Below are 20,721 nucleotides of genomic sequence, written 5' to 3' on the forward strand. Positions count from 1 at the left end.
TTTAATTAATTTATTGTATACACTTTTTGATAATACTTTATAATTTCCCATTAAAGCAAAAAAGTCCCACATGAAATGACAAGTTTATTCATTAATTCATTAGCTGCTAAGAAATAATGAAATTGTTTATTTCGATTGTTACTAACTTATTGTAAAACAATCAAGAGCAAAAACATCACATGATAAATAGTACAATACAAAAAGAAAAAAGAAGTTCTCAAAAATGCAAAAAAGCGATCACAGTCCTGGAGATGATTCCCTTATTACTTTACCCTTAAAAGTTTTACATCATTTCAATAACATTCGAAACAAATCTAAAATACTTGTTATTATTAAAAAAAAGCTAAAAAGCTACCATATATCTAACAAAAATAATTTAATATAAGTTAATTAAGTGCGGTGGAAGCTAATAAAGCAACGCCTCGTTCGTAAAAACTATGAATATCTTGACCAGGTGCTATGTTCAAATCGATTGTAAACAACAATTCGGTCCGCGTCGAATTCAAATAAACCGGCAGAGATAATCTTCCATTTGTATGTTTCGAATCTCCGGTTACATGAACCCAACGTAATAAAGTTAATGGGAGTTCCAACATTATACTGGAAGTCAACAATAGTTGGTTATTTCGACTTTTAGCTCCTTGCAATTTTAATCCCGTTATTGCAAAAGAATCGTTTGCCGTTGATTCGACGTTATCGCAAATTGTTACTTCTAACTGAAGTTCCTCTAAAGACCAACTATTAACTTGTGCTACACATTGTCTCGTTGCTGTTATATAAGCTTCAGGGTTGAAAAGACCACCCAACCAAACGTTAAACCACTAAAAAAATTAATTTTAATAATTAATTATTACATAATAAATATCGTTTTATTTACTTGTAATTCTTTTGCTCCAGATGACGATACAAGTTGTGAAACTTGTTGAAGTTGTTTAACACGATTACTAAAATCTGTTATCCATTGAATTACAGTGCATCCACGTGGAACTGTGTATCTTCTCCAATTAGCGGGGATTATCCCCCTTACAAGTTCTCCAAGCATGGTTCTATGATAATTAGTTTGTTTCTTTTCACCCTATATAAAAGATACAATAATTAAAAATAAATACAAGATAATTTAAAACAAAACTTTTTTACCTGACAAATTAAAATCACGTCATTAAGATCGTGGTTAACATCAACTAAAAGTTTAGATCCACAATTAACCTCCCTTTCAAAATATCGATACAACGGATCTTTAATATTTTCTACAGTCCTTCTTAACGTTTGTAAAGATTTCGGAAGTAATTGTAACCAAGTTAATGCGGAATTGTGTAACGTTTTCATCCAAGATGGTCTTCCATCGATTTGTGCCGGTCCTGTTGGCGATGCATCATCACCAGTATACGCCAATTCGTCATCATCTTCTAACTGTTGCATCTTCAGTAACTTGCTGACTAAATCTGTACCTCTCGTCGTTAACAAAACTTTTTCCGCGTTATTCGGCAATCCCAACCAAGAAGGTGTTTGCCGATCAGATAACGCTTCAATCCATTTTAAGAAATGATCTCTTCTCGTCCCATCTGGCATCGTTATGTTTCCATCGCCACCTTCAACATGAGCGACAAGAGGGAAATCGCTTTCAAAGCTCTTTGGGGTAAACATTTTTAATAAGAACGATTGGAGTAAACGTTGATCGAAATCGTTATCGATTTTACCACCGTAAATCGACTGCGATAATAACGTAACAAGAGCATCCCATGGTACTTTCTCCGGTGGTAAATTAGTACGACCCATTGCAGTCGCTTCTATCCAAGTATCCAAAGTATCGCACGCCACTCTCAAATCAGATTCGTTAAACTCGTAATATTTTGCCCAACCCAATGGGGCATATCGTAAACGTTCTTGTACGATTGCGTGGAACCATGCAAGAAGGAAATAGAGGCGTGCTCTTTCATTGGGAGCTTTCATCATTCTGCTTGCGGGAACCGTGCTGAATGTTCTTAATAGATTTGCTCTGATACCTGGTGGTGGCTCATAAACGAAGATTCTTCCCGCGCGGAGGAGATTTACGGGGAGTTTTGGATTAATTTCCATTGTTAGGAATAATCGGAAGTTGGAGTGAGGTTGTAGGGAATGAAGTTTCTTTTCTAATTGAACTAACCATTGGGGTGCTAAATGAACGTTTTTAAGTAGTACCCATCTGAAATTAGATTAAATTCGAATTTTAGTGCGAACATTTTGAGAATATAACAGATTCTTTGTGGTTAGGTTGTGCCAAATAACAAGAAAACAATTTATACTTACTTTCCAGTTTTACATGCCATATTAATAGCTCTATCAGCTTGATTAAATCCTTCAGCTGAACCAATAGCAATACTCGAAATTTGTTTATTTAATTCTGCAGCGAGATCATCAACGCGACCTGATGCATCATACCCAGGAACGGAACATAATAAAGCGGGGATTCCAGCTTGTAATTCTTTTTCAACAACAGCAGCAAAGTCCAATTCTTTTTCAGCTGTTGACATGAATGTATCACCTAAAACCGCCGAGACAAATAACTGCGCAGCCGCAATTATCCTATCGGGTCTAAACGCTTGTATTAGAAGTAATTGATACATCGCGGTTCCAATGGGGCTTAAAGGCTTCTCTTCTGACCATAATCTTGGTACGTTTTGTTCTGGGGTACCTTGTTGTAACCAAGCTCCGAATTCGGGCATTTCGCGGATTTTTTCGTATAATTTTCTAAACGGTGGAAGTCTATTTGCTAATCGTGTCATTGCTTCTTGTTGTTCGCTGTCGATTCCATCGATTTCAGCTTGATTTATCGAGTTAAAAACCCCTTCTTTACCACGTAAAAAGAAGTTAAATTCTTGATCTAAATTAGGTTCGTTTGGAACGCCTTTAAGATGAATTCTACATAATAATAATGAGAATGTAAGTCGATCTGTGTGAAGCATTCCACGTGCTACACGATCATAAACGACAGCAAATAAATCTTTAGTCACTACGTTAAGTCTGGATTGATAATCGGAAATTCCCGTGAGATTTGGATTACTGAATAAAACGGTATTAAACATATCCAAAAACATTCTTAATGAGTATTGATATAAGAAATGGACTTGATTCAAACTATCCATAGTGAAATAAGTGTTGCTACAAGCTTGTGAAAGCGGCATGTATTGTTGCGAAACGGTTTCAATTTCTGAAATGACTTTATCTGTTTCTTCCACTTTTTGCCCAATTTCAGCAGCTTCTTGTTTTAAAGTTTCTAAAGTAGTTATCACACTATCATCGTCTAAAATCTTTCCTTTAGCATCGTTTAATGCTTGTAATAAAGACTTTTCTAGTTGTCTCAATCTTAAATGGAATTCTCCTTGTAATTTCAATAAATCCGATCGCTTCTCATCAATATCCGGACGTTCAGCTTTAAGAACTTGATTTAAACATTGACTCTGTAACGAACTTCGTGTTACGGTGAAATTAACGAAAGTTACTCTCGAACAAATATCTGGAGGAAATTCAACCGTTGGATCCCTTGTGGAAAGGAAAATAACGAATGATGGCGATAAATCGATATCTTGGTCGCCTAAAGTAATTAAAACACGTCCTCCAGTTCTGCGTAATTCACGATTTAAAACCGGATTTAAGATGGGATCGTAATTTTCGACGTCTTGAACTAAAAGTGGGTTGCCAAAACGTAACGCGGACTCAAGATTTTTCCTAAATGAATCATCAAGGAAACTTGTTTTGGTTATTTTTCTATCTTTATATTCGTTCATTATGTATTCAGTTGCTTGACCGGATGGATCGATTATTAATGGGTAACGATTAAATCTCTGTAAAATAGGATTGATTAAAATTGTTTTGGTGAAAATAATTAATATTTACCTTAATCATTATGGCGTTTTCTGTACATAAATCATCTGTTGGTAAAGCATTTGCTTGCCAACGTAATCTTTCATCTGGATTTGATAAATATTCAGTTCTTGCAATATCCGCTCGATATTGAATGGCAGCTTGAGATAAATGAGTACTCCATGCCATAAACAAATTTTGACGATACTAAAATAGATTATGATTAATAAAAAATAGTGACAAAAAATTTAGGTAATTACGTGTTGGTCAAAGTAACCTCCATAAGCGATAAAAGCTGATGATAAAAGAACGTCCCCTATAATAGTAGACATTTGCGATCTGAAAGTTTCGCTGGTTGTTTCCCATCTAGTTCTTTCAATAACTAATGATTTTATTAACGCAATTGATCGGTCAACTTTAGCTTGGACGTTTTCTAAATCGCTTTTAATAGCTTGGGCTTGCGCAATGAGTTGAGCATATTCTTCTTTGTAAGAAGCGATACTCTGTTCTAATTGGCTAATTAATGTTTTAACTTCGTCGCCTTTACTTTTGTTGGTTTCCGCTCGTGTTTCTAAAGAGTTTAATTCTTCGCGAAGAGGTTCAACTTTCTTTAACATATCTGCATATTGGATTTGAGCTGTAGCCCATTTCACCAAAGGTCCACAAGCATTACTAGCGTGGTTAATTTTCTCGAAATTATAATCGGGATTACTTAAATATCGGTTCCTCATTTTTTCACGAACATCATCGCTATTAAAATCAAAATAAATTATTTTAATTATTAAGTAAGGCGAAATTTTTTAAATAAAAAAGAAAATATAAAGGCAAAACAAGCAAAAATTCAACTAAACAAAAAAATGCATTAGCTACACTAAAAGCTTTTTTTTTTCTTCAACATGCATACCTAATGTCTTCCGTGTTAAAGTTAGATACGACGCTATTTATGAAGTTGTCGCGCATGATGACGGTGCGAATAGATTTCCAGTCGCTTGCGTTCTCCCCGAGCAGCAAGCAAATGGACTCTAGGGCCAATTTCACGAGGGCAGGCGGATTGGCCATCGAACGAATTTCGACCAGTTGCGACTTTTTGATCGACTTTACAGCTGTGCAAAACAAACGAAAACAAAAACTTAATAGTCGAACAATAATTTTTTTACAGCTTAAAGAATATTAAAACGTTTTATATTAAATAACTTATTAGTAAAGGAAATGAATCAATTTTTAAATGTGAAATACTTTAAATTATATGAGGCGTTGAATTTCAAAACTTGTTTTATATCGTCTCCTTAATTTTAAGGTACTTAATGTGCTTTGAGACCGAACCTAAGGAGACAAACTATGAAGATAATTATTCTTTATGTCAATATGTTATTCACACATATAAATTGAATTTGGGACTGTATCAAATAAATCTCCATTGTAGAGGTGTCAACCTCAAACCTTGTCAACCCCAAAAAAACCTGGTCTTGGAAGCTCTTGGTTTGTTTAGACAAAAGTACAAAAGTTTTTAATAGCTTTCCCTGTAAAGATATTGTAATGAAGTAGTCCCCTTTTATTTGAAACACATTTTTCATCCTTTATTTATATTCTTAACCTTTACAACTCTTCTTTTCTTTCTACTTACTTTTTCAACAGTTTTTAATACAAAAAGAATATTTTCTCAACTTACAGTATTATTGCATTGAGTTTTCATAACTCCTACAGCCTAAGTTCCTTCTTAAAGAGTATACAAATTTAGGAATAACATAAGCACACAACAAATTCTTTTTAAATCTTTTCCTGTCAATAATAGCATACCTGAAAAACTTTATTAAGAATCCAATAACTAAGTTTTGTAATTCAACGCATAATACATAAAAAAAATGATATATATCATTAAATATCCCGCGTTTTAAAATCTCCGATATAAATGACCAACGCGTCTATGAAAAACTTAAAGATAACGTTTTGTTATTCTTCATTAAAACTAAAATAATAATAAGCAGGGAAAACTCTAATATTACAATCAATTCATCTTTCAAATTTCAAATAGTATACAGAATAACCATTCCCTATTTACAAAAAAAGAACGGTTTAGAGACAATGCAGCCAAAAAATATTTACACACATCAAAATTTTTGATGTGACCTTACGTTAAATTATTGTTGTTGAAGTTAACAATAGTTGCAATGAAATTATCCCTCATAATCACCGATCTTATAGCTCGCCATTCGTTGGCATTTTCATGAAGTAGTAAGCAAACTGACTCTAACGCCATTTTTACGCTTTGCGGAGGGTTACTCATCGATCTTACTTCGACGAGGTGTTGTTTCTTGATTAATTTAACCGCTAAACAGTTTTTAGTTATTTTATAATTACGTTTCTTAATTCTTTTAAGTCTTCATTTATAAAATGAAATTGATTAGTTGAAACTCACCTGTTTGTGCATCAATAACAGCTGGTTCCACTTGAGCCAAATCAGCCATAACTTCAGTTCTCTTCTGTTCTATGTGAATCGTTTGTTGCGCTAATTGTTGTTGAATCTCTTGGCTTTGAACTTTCTTCTTTTCGGCTTCCTGTTGATCTTTCACCATCTGTTTCAATTTAGCGTTGGCAGCTTCGTTCTTCGCTTGTAACTCTTGCGATTTAACAGCAAGACTTTTTTGCATCTCTTCAACTTGTTCGACAGTTTCAGCTATTTTACTCAAACCAACGTTTAAATGTAACTGTTGTTCTTCTAAATCGGATCGTTTTTCGTTGTATAATTTAACAAAATGATTTATGAAATCTAAGTAATGTCTTGGTGTAATCGCCATTGTTCGACTACCTCGTTTTGCTAATCGAGCGTTCGCTTTGTGTAATGTTTGATGCACGTAAACGCAAGCGTTTATTACAGCTTCTCTGTAACCTGGTGTGGCTGATATTGAAGAACACGCGGCGGGGAAAAAGTCTGGTGTTTTCCAGTTGGGGCGATCAAGATCTAAACGATTCGTAAATTCCCAACCGACTTGGAATAGAGCGGTATCGGACCAATCTCCAAACCAATTTAAAACACATCTATTAAACAAAGCTGGTGATGTGGCAGCACGATCTTTTAATCCATCAGTAGAAGGATTCATTGTAAATACAACGTGTAAATTACGCATAACTTGCCCAGTGAACCATTTGTATAATTCATCATTTGAATCGAGCATAAGACCTTCTCTTTGAGCTCCTTCTTTACATTGAGTCATCAATGTAGCATATTCATCACCTTCGAATAAACCAGGAACTTCACCGTTAGCTAATAAAGTATTCATTCTTTCTAAGAAGCTCGAATCCAACATATTTGATTCGTCTAATATGAACGTAATCTTTTCATCTTTGCAACCGCTCCTCCTCAAAACGGAGCGTAGATCCTCGTCGAAATCAAATGCGGTGTATTTATTGTGTACTTTTATTTGGAAAATTGATAAACCGTTCATCCAAGCCACAAATCTTGATAATGTCGTCTTTCCCGCTCCTGATACGCCGATTAATAAAAGGTGGCCTTGCGGTTGTCTAAAAATTCTATCGATACGCAAAACGTGATCTAAAACTTCATCAAACAAAACTAAAGGTACATCAAGTTCCTCTTCATAGAATACTTTTAGACGTGCTTTTACATATTCACGTAAATGTTCTCTATCAACCGGAACATAATCTTTTGATAACCAATTACTGTAAAGAATCGGTCTGGCCAAAGCTTTTTCACAATTCGCTGATGGGAAATGTTTTAAAGCTACAGCATCAACATTTTCATTCGTCCATTGACGTTCAGAATCTTCGACTAATCTGTCTTGGAAAAGTCTTAAAGCTTCATGTGCCCATAATCTTACTAAATCTTCAACAGCTAAATTGTCTAATGGTCGGATTGCTTCGCAAATTCCTCGCACCCATCGTGTCATTTCTCTGGGTGAATACACATAGTGAGGTTGCATATCTTGAGTAAATCTATCTTGGGAAGCTAAGTAGAACTCGACCATAGCGTTTGTAAGGGGTTCTGCGTAACCTTTTAGATTTGGGGCTAATCTTAACATAGCGCGAATAAATGTTCCATAAATCTATCAAAAAAAAATTATAATAAAACCAAAATGTTATTACATCATTATATATCTCATTACTTGTCTTAAAGAAATTTCTCCTGGATAATCAACATAAACAACGGGAACATGTCTTAAAAATCGATGTGATAAAGGTTTTCTTCCCGGATCTGTTGGTGGATTGCAAGCTCCAACAAATTGGATTCTTTCCAGTGCGACCCAAGTTTGATCTGATGCTCTATAAAAGCCTCTTTGCTCAACTAGTTGACGTAAGAACATGATGACTCTTTGTGTTCCATAATTATCCATATCAGGTAAATTAATTTCATCACAAAATAGTACTAACCATTTACCAAGCTATAAAATTCAAAAACAATTTTAGTATTTAAAGAAAATTTTATTAAAAACAAAACTTACTTGAACTGGAGCTAAAACAACTCCATTTGGTGTTTTTCTATATTCGCAATAATGATCGAACGTTTTTAAAAGTAATTCGGGTGATGTGGCTGATGAAAAGTTTAGGCCAACAACTTCCATGTCTGGGAGAGCTCTCAATGCTGAGAAAAGTGTCATTGTTTTACCAGAACCAGGAGGACCACAAAGAACTAAAAAAACGAGACGATAAAAAATATTTTAATATTTACTTAATTAATTTACCAATTGGTTTGTGTTCAGCCAACCATGTATAAAGCAAAGATTCATGTCTTACAGTATCCAAAGTTGGAACGACAATATCTGGTGAGGCAACCTTATGGGTTTCAACCTCAATTTGTGGAACTTTATTAGACCAAGGAACCCATTCTCCACTACAAAATAATCACATAAATCATACATCCAAATAAAACAAAAAAAAATAATAATACGTACTGAATGCCGACTTCATAATCGATTATTGGCATTTGATTTTCAGGTGGTAATGGAATCGTGGTAATAGATCTAATGAAATCTCCTAAATCTGATCGGACCTTCAACTTGGCGTCGCCGGCGAAGCTCCAAAGTAAAGCATAAACTAAACATTTTGGGATATAACGTTCGATGTCGTCGTTTGGTAGAGGAAAATCTGAATGGGAATGATTATATTGAAGAATATTTCTAACCGATTGATTTAACATAGAGAACAAAGAACTTAAAGCTCTCAATCGTGTAAAATCCATAATGTGTTCTTGTTCCATTGCATATTCCAAACAACGAATCACCAAACCATCAGGAGTTAAATATTGCTGCAGAATATTAACCACGTCTCTTTGAACTTGCATATTAGGGGAAAGAGTATCTTCTTTGACATCCATCGATTTCTTCCCGAACCCTTCATCATCACCTTCATCTAACGAGATGTATTTAAGTTTCATCAAGAAATTTTCAAAGATCATTTCGGTAGAAAGCACGTCTTCGGAGAACCAAACCATTCCGCAACGGGAAACGGTCGCCAACGTTGCGTATTTTAAGTCTTGCACTTCAAACATTATTCTTACGTTCGGTGGAAGGGAAAGACGTTCACCATTTGGTAATGTTAAAAGTTTGTTATCGTCAAGTACTGAATTAAGATTTTCTACCCATTCGGGATCTACATCGCCATCAAATATAATCCATTGTCGTTTATTGATTTCACCACGAACGTTATCAATAATTTTTCTGAATAATTAACAAATATAAATTATTAGAATTAATTTATATACAGTAATACTGTCAGTATTACTAGTTGGGACTGACAGCAACCGCGTAAATTGAAAATCATGTAAGTCGAAATTCGATAAATACATATTATAAAATCAAACATTAATTTTGTTAAAAAAATGTATGTACAGGATGATTCAAATTCGATGTTCGAATGGGCTATCTCAAAAACTATAAGAGTTAGAAAAAAGTAGCTAACATGTCTAGATATCTTTTTTTAAATAAATTCCAATGTCGAAAACCTCAAAGCGCTATCGTTAAAAAAACCGCGAAAGTCGAGGAATTACTGTATAATTTATTAAAACCCGACTGTTAAGTGATTAAAGATACCCACCTTAAAACGTGCGTAAACAGGCCATCTGTCCATTCCCTTGTATTTGGATCTAAAACACCATACAAAGCTTCTTTGCTAATAGCTTTTGGATCAATAACATGTGCAACTCCTTCAATTCCTTCAAACCTCTCCAAAGCTTTAAGAAGTACTCTCCATGCAGTACTCTTTCCAGAACCGCTTGGACCAACCATCATTAAACCATGATTCAAATTAGAAATTTGATAAAGTTGTAGCACCTAAAGAAATAATTAAAGAAAATGAAATTATAAAATTTCAATCATTTATAAACACACAACATTTTGGGGGTATATAACTTTTTTATTATTTTACCTTCACGATCCAATTTTCTCCTACAATTCTTTTAGGCTAGTCATGAAAATGTACAAATCAAACATTTTACACCGAAAACGAAAACAATCCTTCCTTCCACTTACCTTTTCCATCCATGACGCTCCCTGTTCGTCGCCTTCTCCGCAAACGAAGAATTCCTCTTCGCAAACTTTCCGGATTTCGTCTTTTAATCCTTTCATTTCGGCTCTGGTGTATTGGACATTTGGGAAAACGTCACTTAATAAACTGAAGAGTAACGGGATATCTTCGGCTACTAATTTCGGAACCATCGTCTCGCAGACTGATTGGATAAGGATTTCTTGTTCAGGTAAACTTTCCGCGATACTCGCTTCATCAATGTTAGTTTCACCACGTTGTTTTTTGTTCTCTTTGATGCGTTGGATGCGGTCTCGTTTGACATTTCCAGCAGATACTAAGACGGATTTGAGTGCGCGAAGGCCAAAATCATAATGGGATTGATTTGAAAGTTGTTCACCACATAATCTAGAATAAAATAAAATTAATTACGTCGTTATTTGTGTGATGGTTTCAAATTTACTTGAAGAATGGGACTATTTTGCAAGCTAATTTTTCGGCTGATCTGAATCCTTGGGAGAATAACATCACTTCTGCGATGAGTTGTCGATCTGGGGTCGTCATAGCAAGAGATCTAAATAGTTTCTTTAAGTTATCAGGAAGATTTGATCTTCCTGCGTATCCAGGGTTCATTGTGATGAAAATTGCCATATCAGGGGATACTTTTACTTGTTTTCCAACTAATTCTACAGAAATACCTAAAAAGAATTATTTTTTGTCATTTTTAATATCATTATTAAAAATCATTTAGCACACTAACTTGCTTTAGACATTGTAGAATCAAGATTAGATTCCTTTTGCGATTTCAAAGCTTCTTGAATCGTTTGAACTTGTTGAGAAACAGCGGATAACATCCTTTCTTCGAGACGATTAAATTCATCAAAACAACCCCAAGCGCCAACTTGACACAGCCCAACAAAGATTCTTCCCATTGCTTGGAAATCGAACGTTTCATCACAATTAAAAACCAAAACGAAACGACCCAATTGGTTTCCTAAAGCTTTCACGGATTCAGTTTTACCAGTACCAGCGGGGCCTATTAATCATTAATAAAATATTCAACGTTACCTACACAAAAAAAAATAATTTACCAAAAGGAGATCCTCCCAATCGAGCTTCTAAAGCTTGCGTCATCGTCAAATAACAACGATCTGTTAAAGGTGTTTGTACCAAGCGATCTTGAACACCAAGATATTCAAAACCATAATAAAAATGAGCGTTCGCCATATGAATTGTAAGTTGTTTAAGAACTTCGCTTTGTCGCGGATCGAAATAGAATCTCATTTCGCAAAGCCATTCGAAAGCTTTATTACTACAAACTCCGTTAGAAATTAAACGTCTTGTTACAGTTCGTTTATGAACAAATTCGTTGATTAAATGTTCGAGTTTTTTACGTCTTAATTGAGGTTGTTCTTGAAGAACCGAATCGGCTAATACATTCAAAGTGCTTTCGACTTGTTGAAGAACCGTTTCTAAAGGTCCTTTTTGCGGTTCACTGTTCATTTTAACTAAAGCGGCTTCGACGTCTTCACTCCAAATAATTTGAACGGCTAAAACGACGATTTGCGCTTGATATTTGTCAACCCATTCCATAAAAATTTGCGTGTCGATGTTATCTTTGAATTGTTTGATGTCTTGGACGGCCGCTGCTAAGTTTGATGCTAATGTTACTCGCATTTCTTTTTCAACTAACGTTAACCATTCGTTGATTTTTGGATGTTCAACAGTGGAGACGGCATTTTTAAATTCGACTTCTTCACCTTCGCGGGAAGCAATTCCTAAGATCACGGTGTTATCTTCGTTCAATAAGATTGAGGCGACCCCTGCAAACATTTTTTTGAAATGTTTTTGTAAACGAGCGACGTTTTTGCTGTTTCCAATAATTTCTAATAAGTCTTCATCACCGACGAAATAAAATCTTGGGAAGGAATTACGCTCTCTTTCGAGGTATTCACCCAAAGCTTTTTGTATCTTTCCAAGTAAATCAGCTAGACGTTCTAGAGACCTTTGAACTCCTTGGATGTTTAATACATCCATGACCATAGGAGATTTACTAACTTTTTTCATTAATCCTAAAAATTCCGAACTAATACTTTGGAATTTTGATGTTTCAACAGGCAATAATGTTTTAATATCAGCACTTCCTGAAAAGATTCCTTCTAAATAAACCCATCTTCTTTGAACATCAATCCAAACATCGAACAACGCGTTGATTCTATTTAATTTTTCTTCCCAAGTTAAAGCTTCTTCTTCAAAAACTTTATAATAAGGCGAGAGTTTCATTGCAGCAACTGAATTAATATGTTCTTTGACTTTATTGAAAAGATCATCCCAACCTCTTATTAATTTACATTTATTTTGATAATTAATTAAATCGAGCTCGTAAGTTTGCCAAGATTCTCTAACTTGCTTCAAGAATTCTTCAAGTGCCATTTCACCTTGAGCTATGAGAATTACATCTTTGACTATAGCTTCATTCTTTTGTAAATTAACATCCCAAACTTGTCCTAACGTTAAATCAGATAATACCCAATTAACTCTTAATTGTTTCATTAATTGTTTCCAGTGTCGCTCTTTTAATGCATCAGATTTTAATTCAACTATAATCATATTTACTTTAGTATAAGTCTGTAAAGTTTTCTTTACATATTCGTATGAAGCATATTGTCTTAAACGAGCTGGTAATTCCTTAAGTTGTGCTGATAGGACGTCTAATTGTTGACGTAGTTTTCTTGGTTGGACGGATAGCCATGGTTTCTCTCTCGTCTCATCAATTTGAGCCCAAATTCTCGATAATTCAGACCAAACTCCTCGTAAATCTTGTAATTCTTCAAACACAACCTGCATGCGATCTTCACTTGTGCTTGTTCCACCTGGTTCTTGTAATTCCAAAGCTTCTTTAGCTTTAGCGACGTTATCCCGCTCTTCTTTTAATCTTGCAAATTTACCTTCAAACAATTGTAATTGTGTGAGAGCTTCATCTGGTCTTAAATGACCCTCAACAGGTTTACTTCTTTCCCAATCGGTTAAGAAATCGTTAGTACGATTTTCAACAGCTTTGTCTTCAGAAACAATCTTTTGTTGTAAAGAAGCCACTTGCGTTTGTATCGAAGAATCTTTACGCTTAATTATTTCATTGAAAGCTCCCCATTCACCTTCGAGATTTTCAACGTGAAGCCAACTGTTTGGAAATTGAAAACGTTGGCGTTCTAAAATCCTTTGACCCTCTCGGTAAACTTCGACTTGTTTCTCCCATTTTTTCATGTTACGTTTTAATGATTGAACGTAAGTAATAAAACAAACGGCGTCTGAAGTACTCGCAGCTTCAATACTTTGTAATTCAAGGTCAGATCGAGATTTAGAGATTTGAGAATGGAATGAAGTCATCTCGTTGCTGAGTAATGATCCGAATTTGCTTAAAGTTTCTTTGTGCCAAGAATCGTATTTTAAGGAGACTTTACTTTGGACTTTTGTGAAATCAATGATGACAGGACCGAATTCTCTTCTAGTATCTGATGTATCAAACGTAGCGCGAGCTTTTTTAATGTTGTTTAAGCAATTCATCCATTTGTTAACATCATCGCCTAATTGACCATAAAGTTTATCGGATTGTAAATCCCATAATGTTTGATAAGCCAACCATTCATCCATATATTTTTGTAATTCTTTAATTTTTCCGGCAATCGCTGTGTATCCCGCGTCCAAAGGAATAGGTCCACCAGGTAATTGGGTTAAAATATTTCTGTAAGTTTCAGTAACTGGTTTATCCACCCCAACTTGATATCGACTACTCTGCAATCTTTGCTGAGAAGTAACTATTGCTTCCCAAGCAAATAATTGCTGCATAATTTGAAACCGCGCTTCTTCAATACTTGGATGCAAAAACATCGTTTGATTCGTAATCCGAACTTCGTGTATAACAACTTTTATTTGTGGATCTCCACCGGGTTTATGTGTGGGTTGTGTCGGTTCATCTGTATCCATACTATGATCGATTTCTTTTTTCTGCCCATTTAAAGCATCCGTCCAAGCGTGAATTCCAGACTGCAAACGATGCGCCAAGTTCTTTTCGACTTGTTCGTCTAATCGACTAACCCAAATATGAAGATTAGAGAATTGTTTTAGAGATAAATCATCGACGGCGTGTTGTATTTTCGATAAAATGTCAGCGAATGTATGCGCGGAGTAGGGGCAAGTTTCCAAAGAACGCACATCGACCTCTAATTGTTCTCCAATAATAACAAGTTCTTCGACACGTTCTTGGAAACTAACCACAGTTTCTGAAAGTCTTTGGACGTAAGGGTCTAATTTGAAGCTCTCCCACGTTAGTTGGATGCCTTCCGCGATTAATTGTTGAACTTCTTTTCGTGTGCCGGCTACTAGAGGGATTATACTTGCTTTGTCTTCAAGCTGTTCAAAGATTTAGAAAAAAATAAATTAGATATTATGACAAAGAAGGAAAATTTAGTTTGATATTATTTCACAAATGGGTTTTAAGGATTTTAAATGCATGCATATAGAGACTATGCATAACAATAATAGAATCGAAAATATTAAGAGAAGGAAACAAACTGCGTATTTCCAAGGCAAAACATTATCAACACACGGTATTTATAAGATAAAGATTTGAAGATAAAAAATTTGATGAATGGATCTCAAAATTAATTAAAACTTTTTAGGATATAAATGTACTCAAACTATCCAACAGATTAGGATGAATTTTGGAATCTGGATTTAGTTTGAATTAATATAATAACAGCAGAGATGTTTTACAAGTATTGAGTATGCTGAATAATAAATATAGTGAATGAGGCATCAATCCCATAAATTTCTTTCACACTATTAGAGAGTTGTGTATCAAGTTTTCCAGTGTGTTATAGGCGTATTCATAACTATTGCTATAAACTCCTGAAACTCATATAAAAACCGTCGTATAATTTTGCTGAAAAGGCTTAATCTGGAGAAGACTCTCACACCATATGCTATTTTTATTGGAGTAAAACTAGAACTAACACTAGACCTAAAATGTTACTGAAACTTTCTAGTTCTAGTTTTCATTGTTATTCAGCGCTGACGTCACGAACGAGCTGTAAGGCTATTCCCAGGATGTAGTAGGGGAATGTGTTGTACCTTGGACCGGTAGTAGTTTTACTTATAAAATAAGAATATACAAATTTAATATTTACGTCACTTGAAGGTATACCCTACAGATGGGGTTACATCATAGTTGTAGTAAAAATATCGGATCGGTTTGGGATTCCCATTTTTTACCGTTTTTAGTATCATAAAGTAAATTTTTATGCTTGTATTTTGACAATTACAAGATGAGTCAAAAAATTTTAATTAGAAATGTTCTGTGTTCATTTCTCTTTAATTTAAAACCAACGGAGATTGTCAAAAAGACAAGAAGAACAAATTTCAGTTGACTTCAGTTAAATGCTTTTTAATTAAAAATATATCTATGAAATACTTTCAAAGTTTATGTCTATCCTTTTAATTATGGTAGGTACTTGTCACATTTTATTATCTATTTATTATTGTTAATAATAATGTAGATAAGTAAAATTAATGTTTTTTTTTAGAATTTTTTACCCATAAAAACCAAGAGATTTGATTAATAAATAACTGATGAACTTTGAAATATTAGCTATAGAAATAAAATGGTCCAAGGTACAACACATTCCCCTAATCCTCTTAGATTTTACCGTCCTTGGTATAAATATAAAGCCACGTAGACTGAACGCAACAGTGTGGATAGCTGTCTGGATTTAATATTAAAAATAAATGTTAATACACTTTGTACAGAAAAGAAATCCATGTTACAATTCTAATCCAACGAATTTTCAATCGCCTATTGATTTTTTTTTTAATATTTTTGTACACATCACCATATTAATCTTTGTTAGACATCATGCATTCTCATCACCTTTTTCAATTAAAAAACATACATATTCATATCTACGAGAATCATGCGTAATTTTCAAAACACATATTGACCATGCCATTATACCTTCACAAACGAACTGCTCCTTGCGTGTAGCTATTATTAAATTTTTTAATATTTTTAATATAATTAATAAAAACCATAAAACGAAATGAAATAAAAAATACAAAAACAAGATCATACCTTCTCTAAAGTCATATCATAAGTTCTGATGCTTTCAATCAAAGATATTGCAAATGGATATAATTGATTGGCTTGATGGGCTTTGTTGACAATCGCTAGAGGAACTCTAAATCCAAGACATTTTAAATTTCTAACTTCCTTTGCAAGGGTAATGATTTCAGGAAGGAAGTTTACTTTTAATTTGAGTACATTTCCCCGTCCACTTCTAGCACGGACAGCATCAATTGTAAATATACGACTTGGTACACCCAAATTTCGTTGTTGAACGTTTCTGGCCCAATCGTCGAAAATTTCTTGGGTATTCAACTTTGCGCGGAAACTATCTCCGTCTTCTTTTAATTTTTGGCCTTCAATATGATTTTCCCAACCTTTACCTAAAATTTTTTTAATATTAATTTAATAAGTTTTTCTATACAAAGAAATTTATTACCAAGAACGTCTTCGACTCTTCTTAAATAAGTCGTTAATTGGTGATCAATTTGTCTCGCCCAAATTATAGAGCCAGCAATAGGGGGTAAATCTCTATATTTACTGATCCTATAACTGTTACTTTGAGGATATTGCACCTTAAACTTTTCATGTAATGCATCAATATCATCTTTAACCCTTTGAATTAAATGCGTTTGATATTCTCTAATGGCCCCGCGAATATGGGGGCGGACAAATAACGCGTTAAATCTCGAAAAAATCCTAAACATCTCATTGGCGTTTTTAGCTGTTCCAAGTTGATCCCTAAGATGTACGGTAATCCTTGTTTCAACTCGATCGATACGTTCTTCATATCGTTGAACGGCAGCATCCCAAGCGTCTTGACCTTCTTTGGTTATATCCAAACAGTCTACTTCTTTAACGTTTTCATACGCCAAGTTAACTTCAACAATGGCGTTTGCGTCCGCTGCATCCATTGTGAAAGCGTCCGGTTCGTTTTGTTTTACCTCATCACCTTCCACAGCATTAGCTAATTCGCGAACACTGGGTCTTAAAACGCGAACTATAACAGTTCGAAGTTGTTCGTGTTGGCGACGGAATTTACGCATATGTTCCATACGAGATTGAAGTTTTTTATGGTGAGCGGAAACTCTCCATACCATTTTTAAGTGTTCTTCGCGTTTCTTTTTTACTATATCTCTGAAAAATAAAAAAAAAATTAAAAATTGAGAAAAATTTTATTGTTATAATTTAAAATTCACCTTAATAAACTTTGTAATTTTTCATATTCATCTTCCCACGTTGAAAAAACCTCAAAGCATTGTATCATAACCTTATCAAAGTCATCATAAGGGATGTGCATTAAGCGACGCGTCCCCAACACTTTTAGCAACTGAGAACTTAAATCTCTTGAAATGGCTTCGACAAGGCGAAGACATCTTTGCACTGGGTACTTAGTGGTGCGAATTTTCCGCATATGTGCGAAAATTAATTGAACCGCCGCTCTGATTCTTTCTAACTCAGTAGCGGCAAGTAGATCGTTTATTGGGAAGTCTTTCATTAATGGGTTATAATCATCAACTGTAGCCAAAGCCTGTTTTAATCCTGTATCAGTATCGAAAGAAACAGTGGCATGAAAACGTTTTCCAATCCTTAGAATGTCCAACGTTAACGTCACCTCCATGCTTTGGCGTTTCTCTTGAATCCTATGAAGAGCACGATCCAAATTTAACCAGAAACTTATCTCTTGAAGTGCAGTACCAGAAGAAGGGTCACGAACTAGTTTTGTTACTTTTTGTATTTCTTTAATCCAACGATTAACACCGTTGTGTAATTGATTTAAGAATGATGAATCGGTTACGTATTCTGAGAAATCTTCCACTTTTGCTTTAACACCATCATCAGCGCGTCTTTTTATTACTGATGCGACAACACCATGAATCGGTAATGTTATTTCTGGGATATCAATGTTTTGTTGAAGATGTAATAGCCCCATTTCTAAAGCAGCTATTGTTTTTTCTACCGATGGTGCCATTTTATCACCTTCTCTATAAGATTAATATAAAATATATACAGGATGTATCTAAATTGATGCGAAAGATTTTAAGGGGTGATTTTTCAACGAAAATTAAGGCGGGTCTTTCAGATAACTTTTTTGATCACAAAAAATAAAATAATGCTGAGATCAATTTGACATAACTTCATTTCTTTGACTAATAATAACCAATCTTTGAATTAATTCACCTAAGCCTGTGTATTATTTTACTTTTTTGTAATCAAACAAACAATTTTAGGAGAAAATGTCAAGAAACAAAAAAAATGCGTATTAAATCAAGTTTTTAAATACAAAAATGTAGACGTATTAAACAGTTCTAATGTAGAGGACAATAAATTAAGATGATTTAACGTAACTTACATCTATACTAAGTTGTACACCTGAGGAGTTATAGGACTTCAAAGTTGGCTCTTAACTTTTTAAAAAGTTCAATATCCTTGTAATATATTAAGCTAGAAAAACCAAATTTGGTATACATTATGAGTGTACCAAGGGTATTAATTGGTACCAAATTGAACTCAATTGAGGCGTTTCAAAGGGTTGATTAAGGGTGATGGTACTCTAAATGTTGACAGATTATTTAACCTCTTGGTGGATTTAATACATTACTACTTCATTTCATGTGGAATTTAATTTTAAAACTTTTCTTACTCTTATTATTTTTTAAAAAACTTTGTCGTTTTCATAAAAAACTTAAATAACTAAAGACACATATTTCGTAATGTCACTTAAAATAAGCGAAAATTCAGTAGTCGGCTGTGAAAATGTATGTCAAACTTGACAAATAGGTTATAAAACCTTGTCGTCAAATAACTTTATTTTTTATGAAAACGACAATGTTTTTTAAAAAATAATAAGAGTAAAAAAAGTTTTAGAATTAAATTCCACATGAAATGAGGTAATAATGTATTAAATCCATTAAAAGGTTAAAAAAAATTGTCAAAATTTAGGGGCCATCACCCTTAATCAACCCTTTGAAATGCCTAAAATGGTCTCAACTTGCTATCAATTAATACCCTCATAACATATACCAAATTTGGTTTTTCTAGCTTAATGTATTATTAAGATATTCAATGTTTTAAAATTTTAAGACCCAACTTTGAAGGTCTATAACTCCTCAGGGGTACAACTTAGTATAGAGATAATTTGCGTTAAATCATCTTAATTTATTGTCCTCTACATGTCCCTGCTCTGTGTTGGTTCTTATGTGAATCACCCTGTATATGAGTCTTAATAATGATTGAGATAAGTTTGTTTTTATCATTAATAACAAATTATTAATATAAATTTAAAAACATTTAAACACTAATTGCGACTTATTTTCTAAAATAAATTTAAATATTTATTTAAAAATCTTTATTAAAAATAAAAAATAAAATTTACCTATCTGCTCTACCAGATTCCTTGACGTAACTTTTAAAGTACGGTGCCACCGATTTACTAACATAAGAATGTAAAGTTTCATAAGGAGAGCCATCATTTAAACTGATAATTCGAATTTGTGACCAAATGCTTTTATCTGCTTCAACAACAGTACCACGTTTGATAAAAGCTAAACTAGATATTTTTGAATTGGTGTAATAAACCTCATTGCTGATATAATAAGTAACAGGTTCCTTTTCCTCTTCGCCCTCCGGTGGTTGATCACTGTCATCATCTATAAAAAAATCAATATGACATTGTCAACCTAACCAAACATAAAAAACTTGACAGATCCACTTTACCTTTGGATGAATTTCTCTGTACGTACAACGTGGATACTTGGGAATCCGAAATGAATTTTTTTATGCATTCTTGACTGTTCTTATCTTCCAATGCGGCTTCGAGGGCCGGTGCTCTTAACCCATCATCTTCCGGCAAATGTACCGTTGTGGCTTTACGTATGTAATTAACGAAAGTTGTATACTCGATTAGACCGACATTTTGGGTATCCGAGGGAGCGTCGCCCCCTTCGAGCGAATCCCCCATACTTTAAAACCTCTATCAATTATATTTTACGCAATAACCGAGCATTAAACACCTAAGAAACACACCCCCGGAAAGGTGACAGCACACTGACTGAGTACTTCATCCAACAATGACTTTATAACACTTTATACTGCGATTTTGAATAACGTTATCCTTTTTTAGTGTATACAAAAATGATGTTGGTGTCTTTTTCTATTAGATGCATCTATCTTTTTAAACTAAGAATTGATTTGACACTTAATTTATTAAATCGAAAGTTACTAATTTGGTATGGATGATTCATTAAATGAACTCAACATTTTAATTATGTAAAATTAAATAAAATGTG

General features: G+C 34.0%; 1 protein-coding gene across 5 annotated transcripts; it reads right to left on the minus strand.

The window, feature by feature from the left end:
* Positions 1-64: 64 nt before the first annotated feature.
* Positions 65-20,532, minus strand: LOC111429173 (dynein heavy chain, cytoplasmic). 5 transcript variants are annotated; one of them, XM_023065015.2, is made up of 24 exons: positions 20,150-20,532; positions 19,809-20,082; positions 17,632-18,417; positions 16,872-17,569; positions 16,442-16,815; positions 16,325-16,354; positions 11,406-14,724; positions 11,075-11,350; positions 10,778-11,012; positions 10,323-10,722; positions 10,219-10,254; positions 9,889-10,124; positions 8,748-9,512; positions 8,538-8,686; positions 8,298-8,485; positions 7,962-8,237; positions 6,257-7,901; positions 4,745-4,943; positions 4,101-4,590; positions 3,874-4,047; positions 2,287-3,821; positions 1,138-2,182; positions 878-1,075; positions 65-821 (listed from the first exon to the last, which is right to left on the minus strand). In XM_023065015.2, the coding sequence occupies exons 1-24, from the start codon at positions 20,391-20,393 to the stop codon at positions 387-389; spliced, it is 14,007 nt and encodes a 4,668-aa protein (XP_022920783.1). In that variant the 5' UTR covers positions 20,394-20,532; the 3' UTR covers positions 65-386. The 5 variants fall into 5 exon arrangements, with proteins under 5 accessions (XP_022920783.1, XP_022920784.1, XP_022920785.1 ...); XM_023065016.2 differs by lacking the exon at positions 4,745-4,943 and adding an exon at positions 5,973-6,168; XM_023065017.2 differs by lacking the exon at positions 16,325-16,354.
* Positions 20,533-20,721: the final 189 nt, after the last annotated feature.

Source organism: Onthophagus taurus, chromosome 7 (genome assembly GCF_036711975.1).
Source record: "Onthophagus taurus isolate NC chromosome 7, IU_Otau_3.0, whole genome shotgun sequence".
NCBI lineage: Eukaryota > Metazoa > Arthropoda > Insecta > Coleoptera > Scarabaeidae > Onthophagus > Onthophagus taurus.

What these genes read in the sequence shown, in the direction of transcription:
- LOC111429173 (XM_023065015.2), bottom strand. Translation starts at nt 20,393, where the DNA reads ATGGGGGATTCGCTCGAAGGGGGCGACGCTCCCTCGGATACCCAAAAT. An exon ending in TTGTTTTAGCTCCAGTTCAA is followed by an intron (nt 8,238 to 8,297) that starts GTAAGTTTTGTT and finishes TGAATTTTATAG; the next exon opens with CTTGGTAAATGGTTAGTACT. An exon ending in GAGGTTACTTTGACCAACAC is followed by an intron (nt 4,048 to 4,100) that starts GTAATTACCTAA and finishes AATCTATTTTAG; the next exon opens with TATCGTCAAAATTTGTTTAT.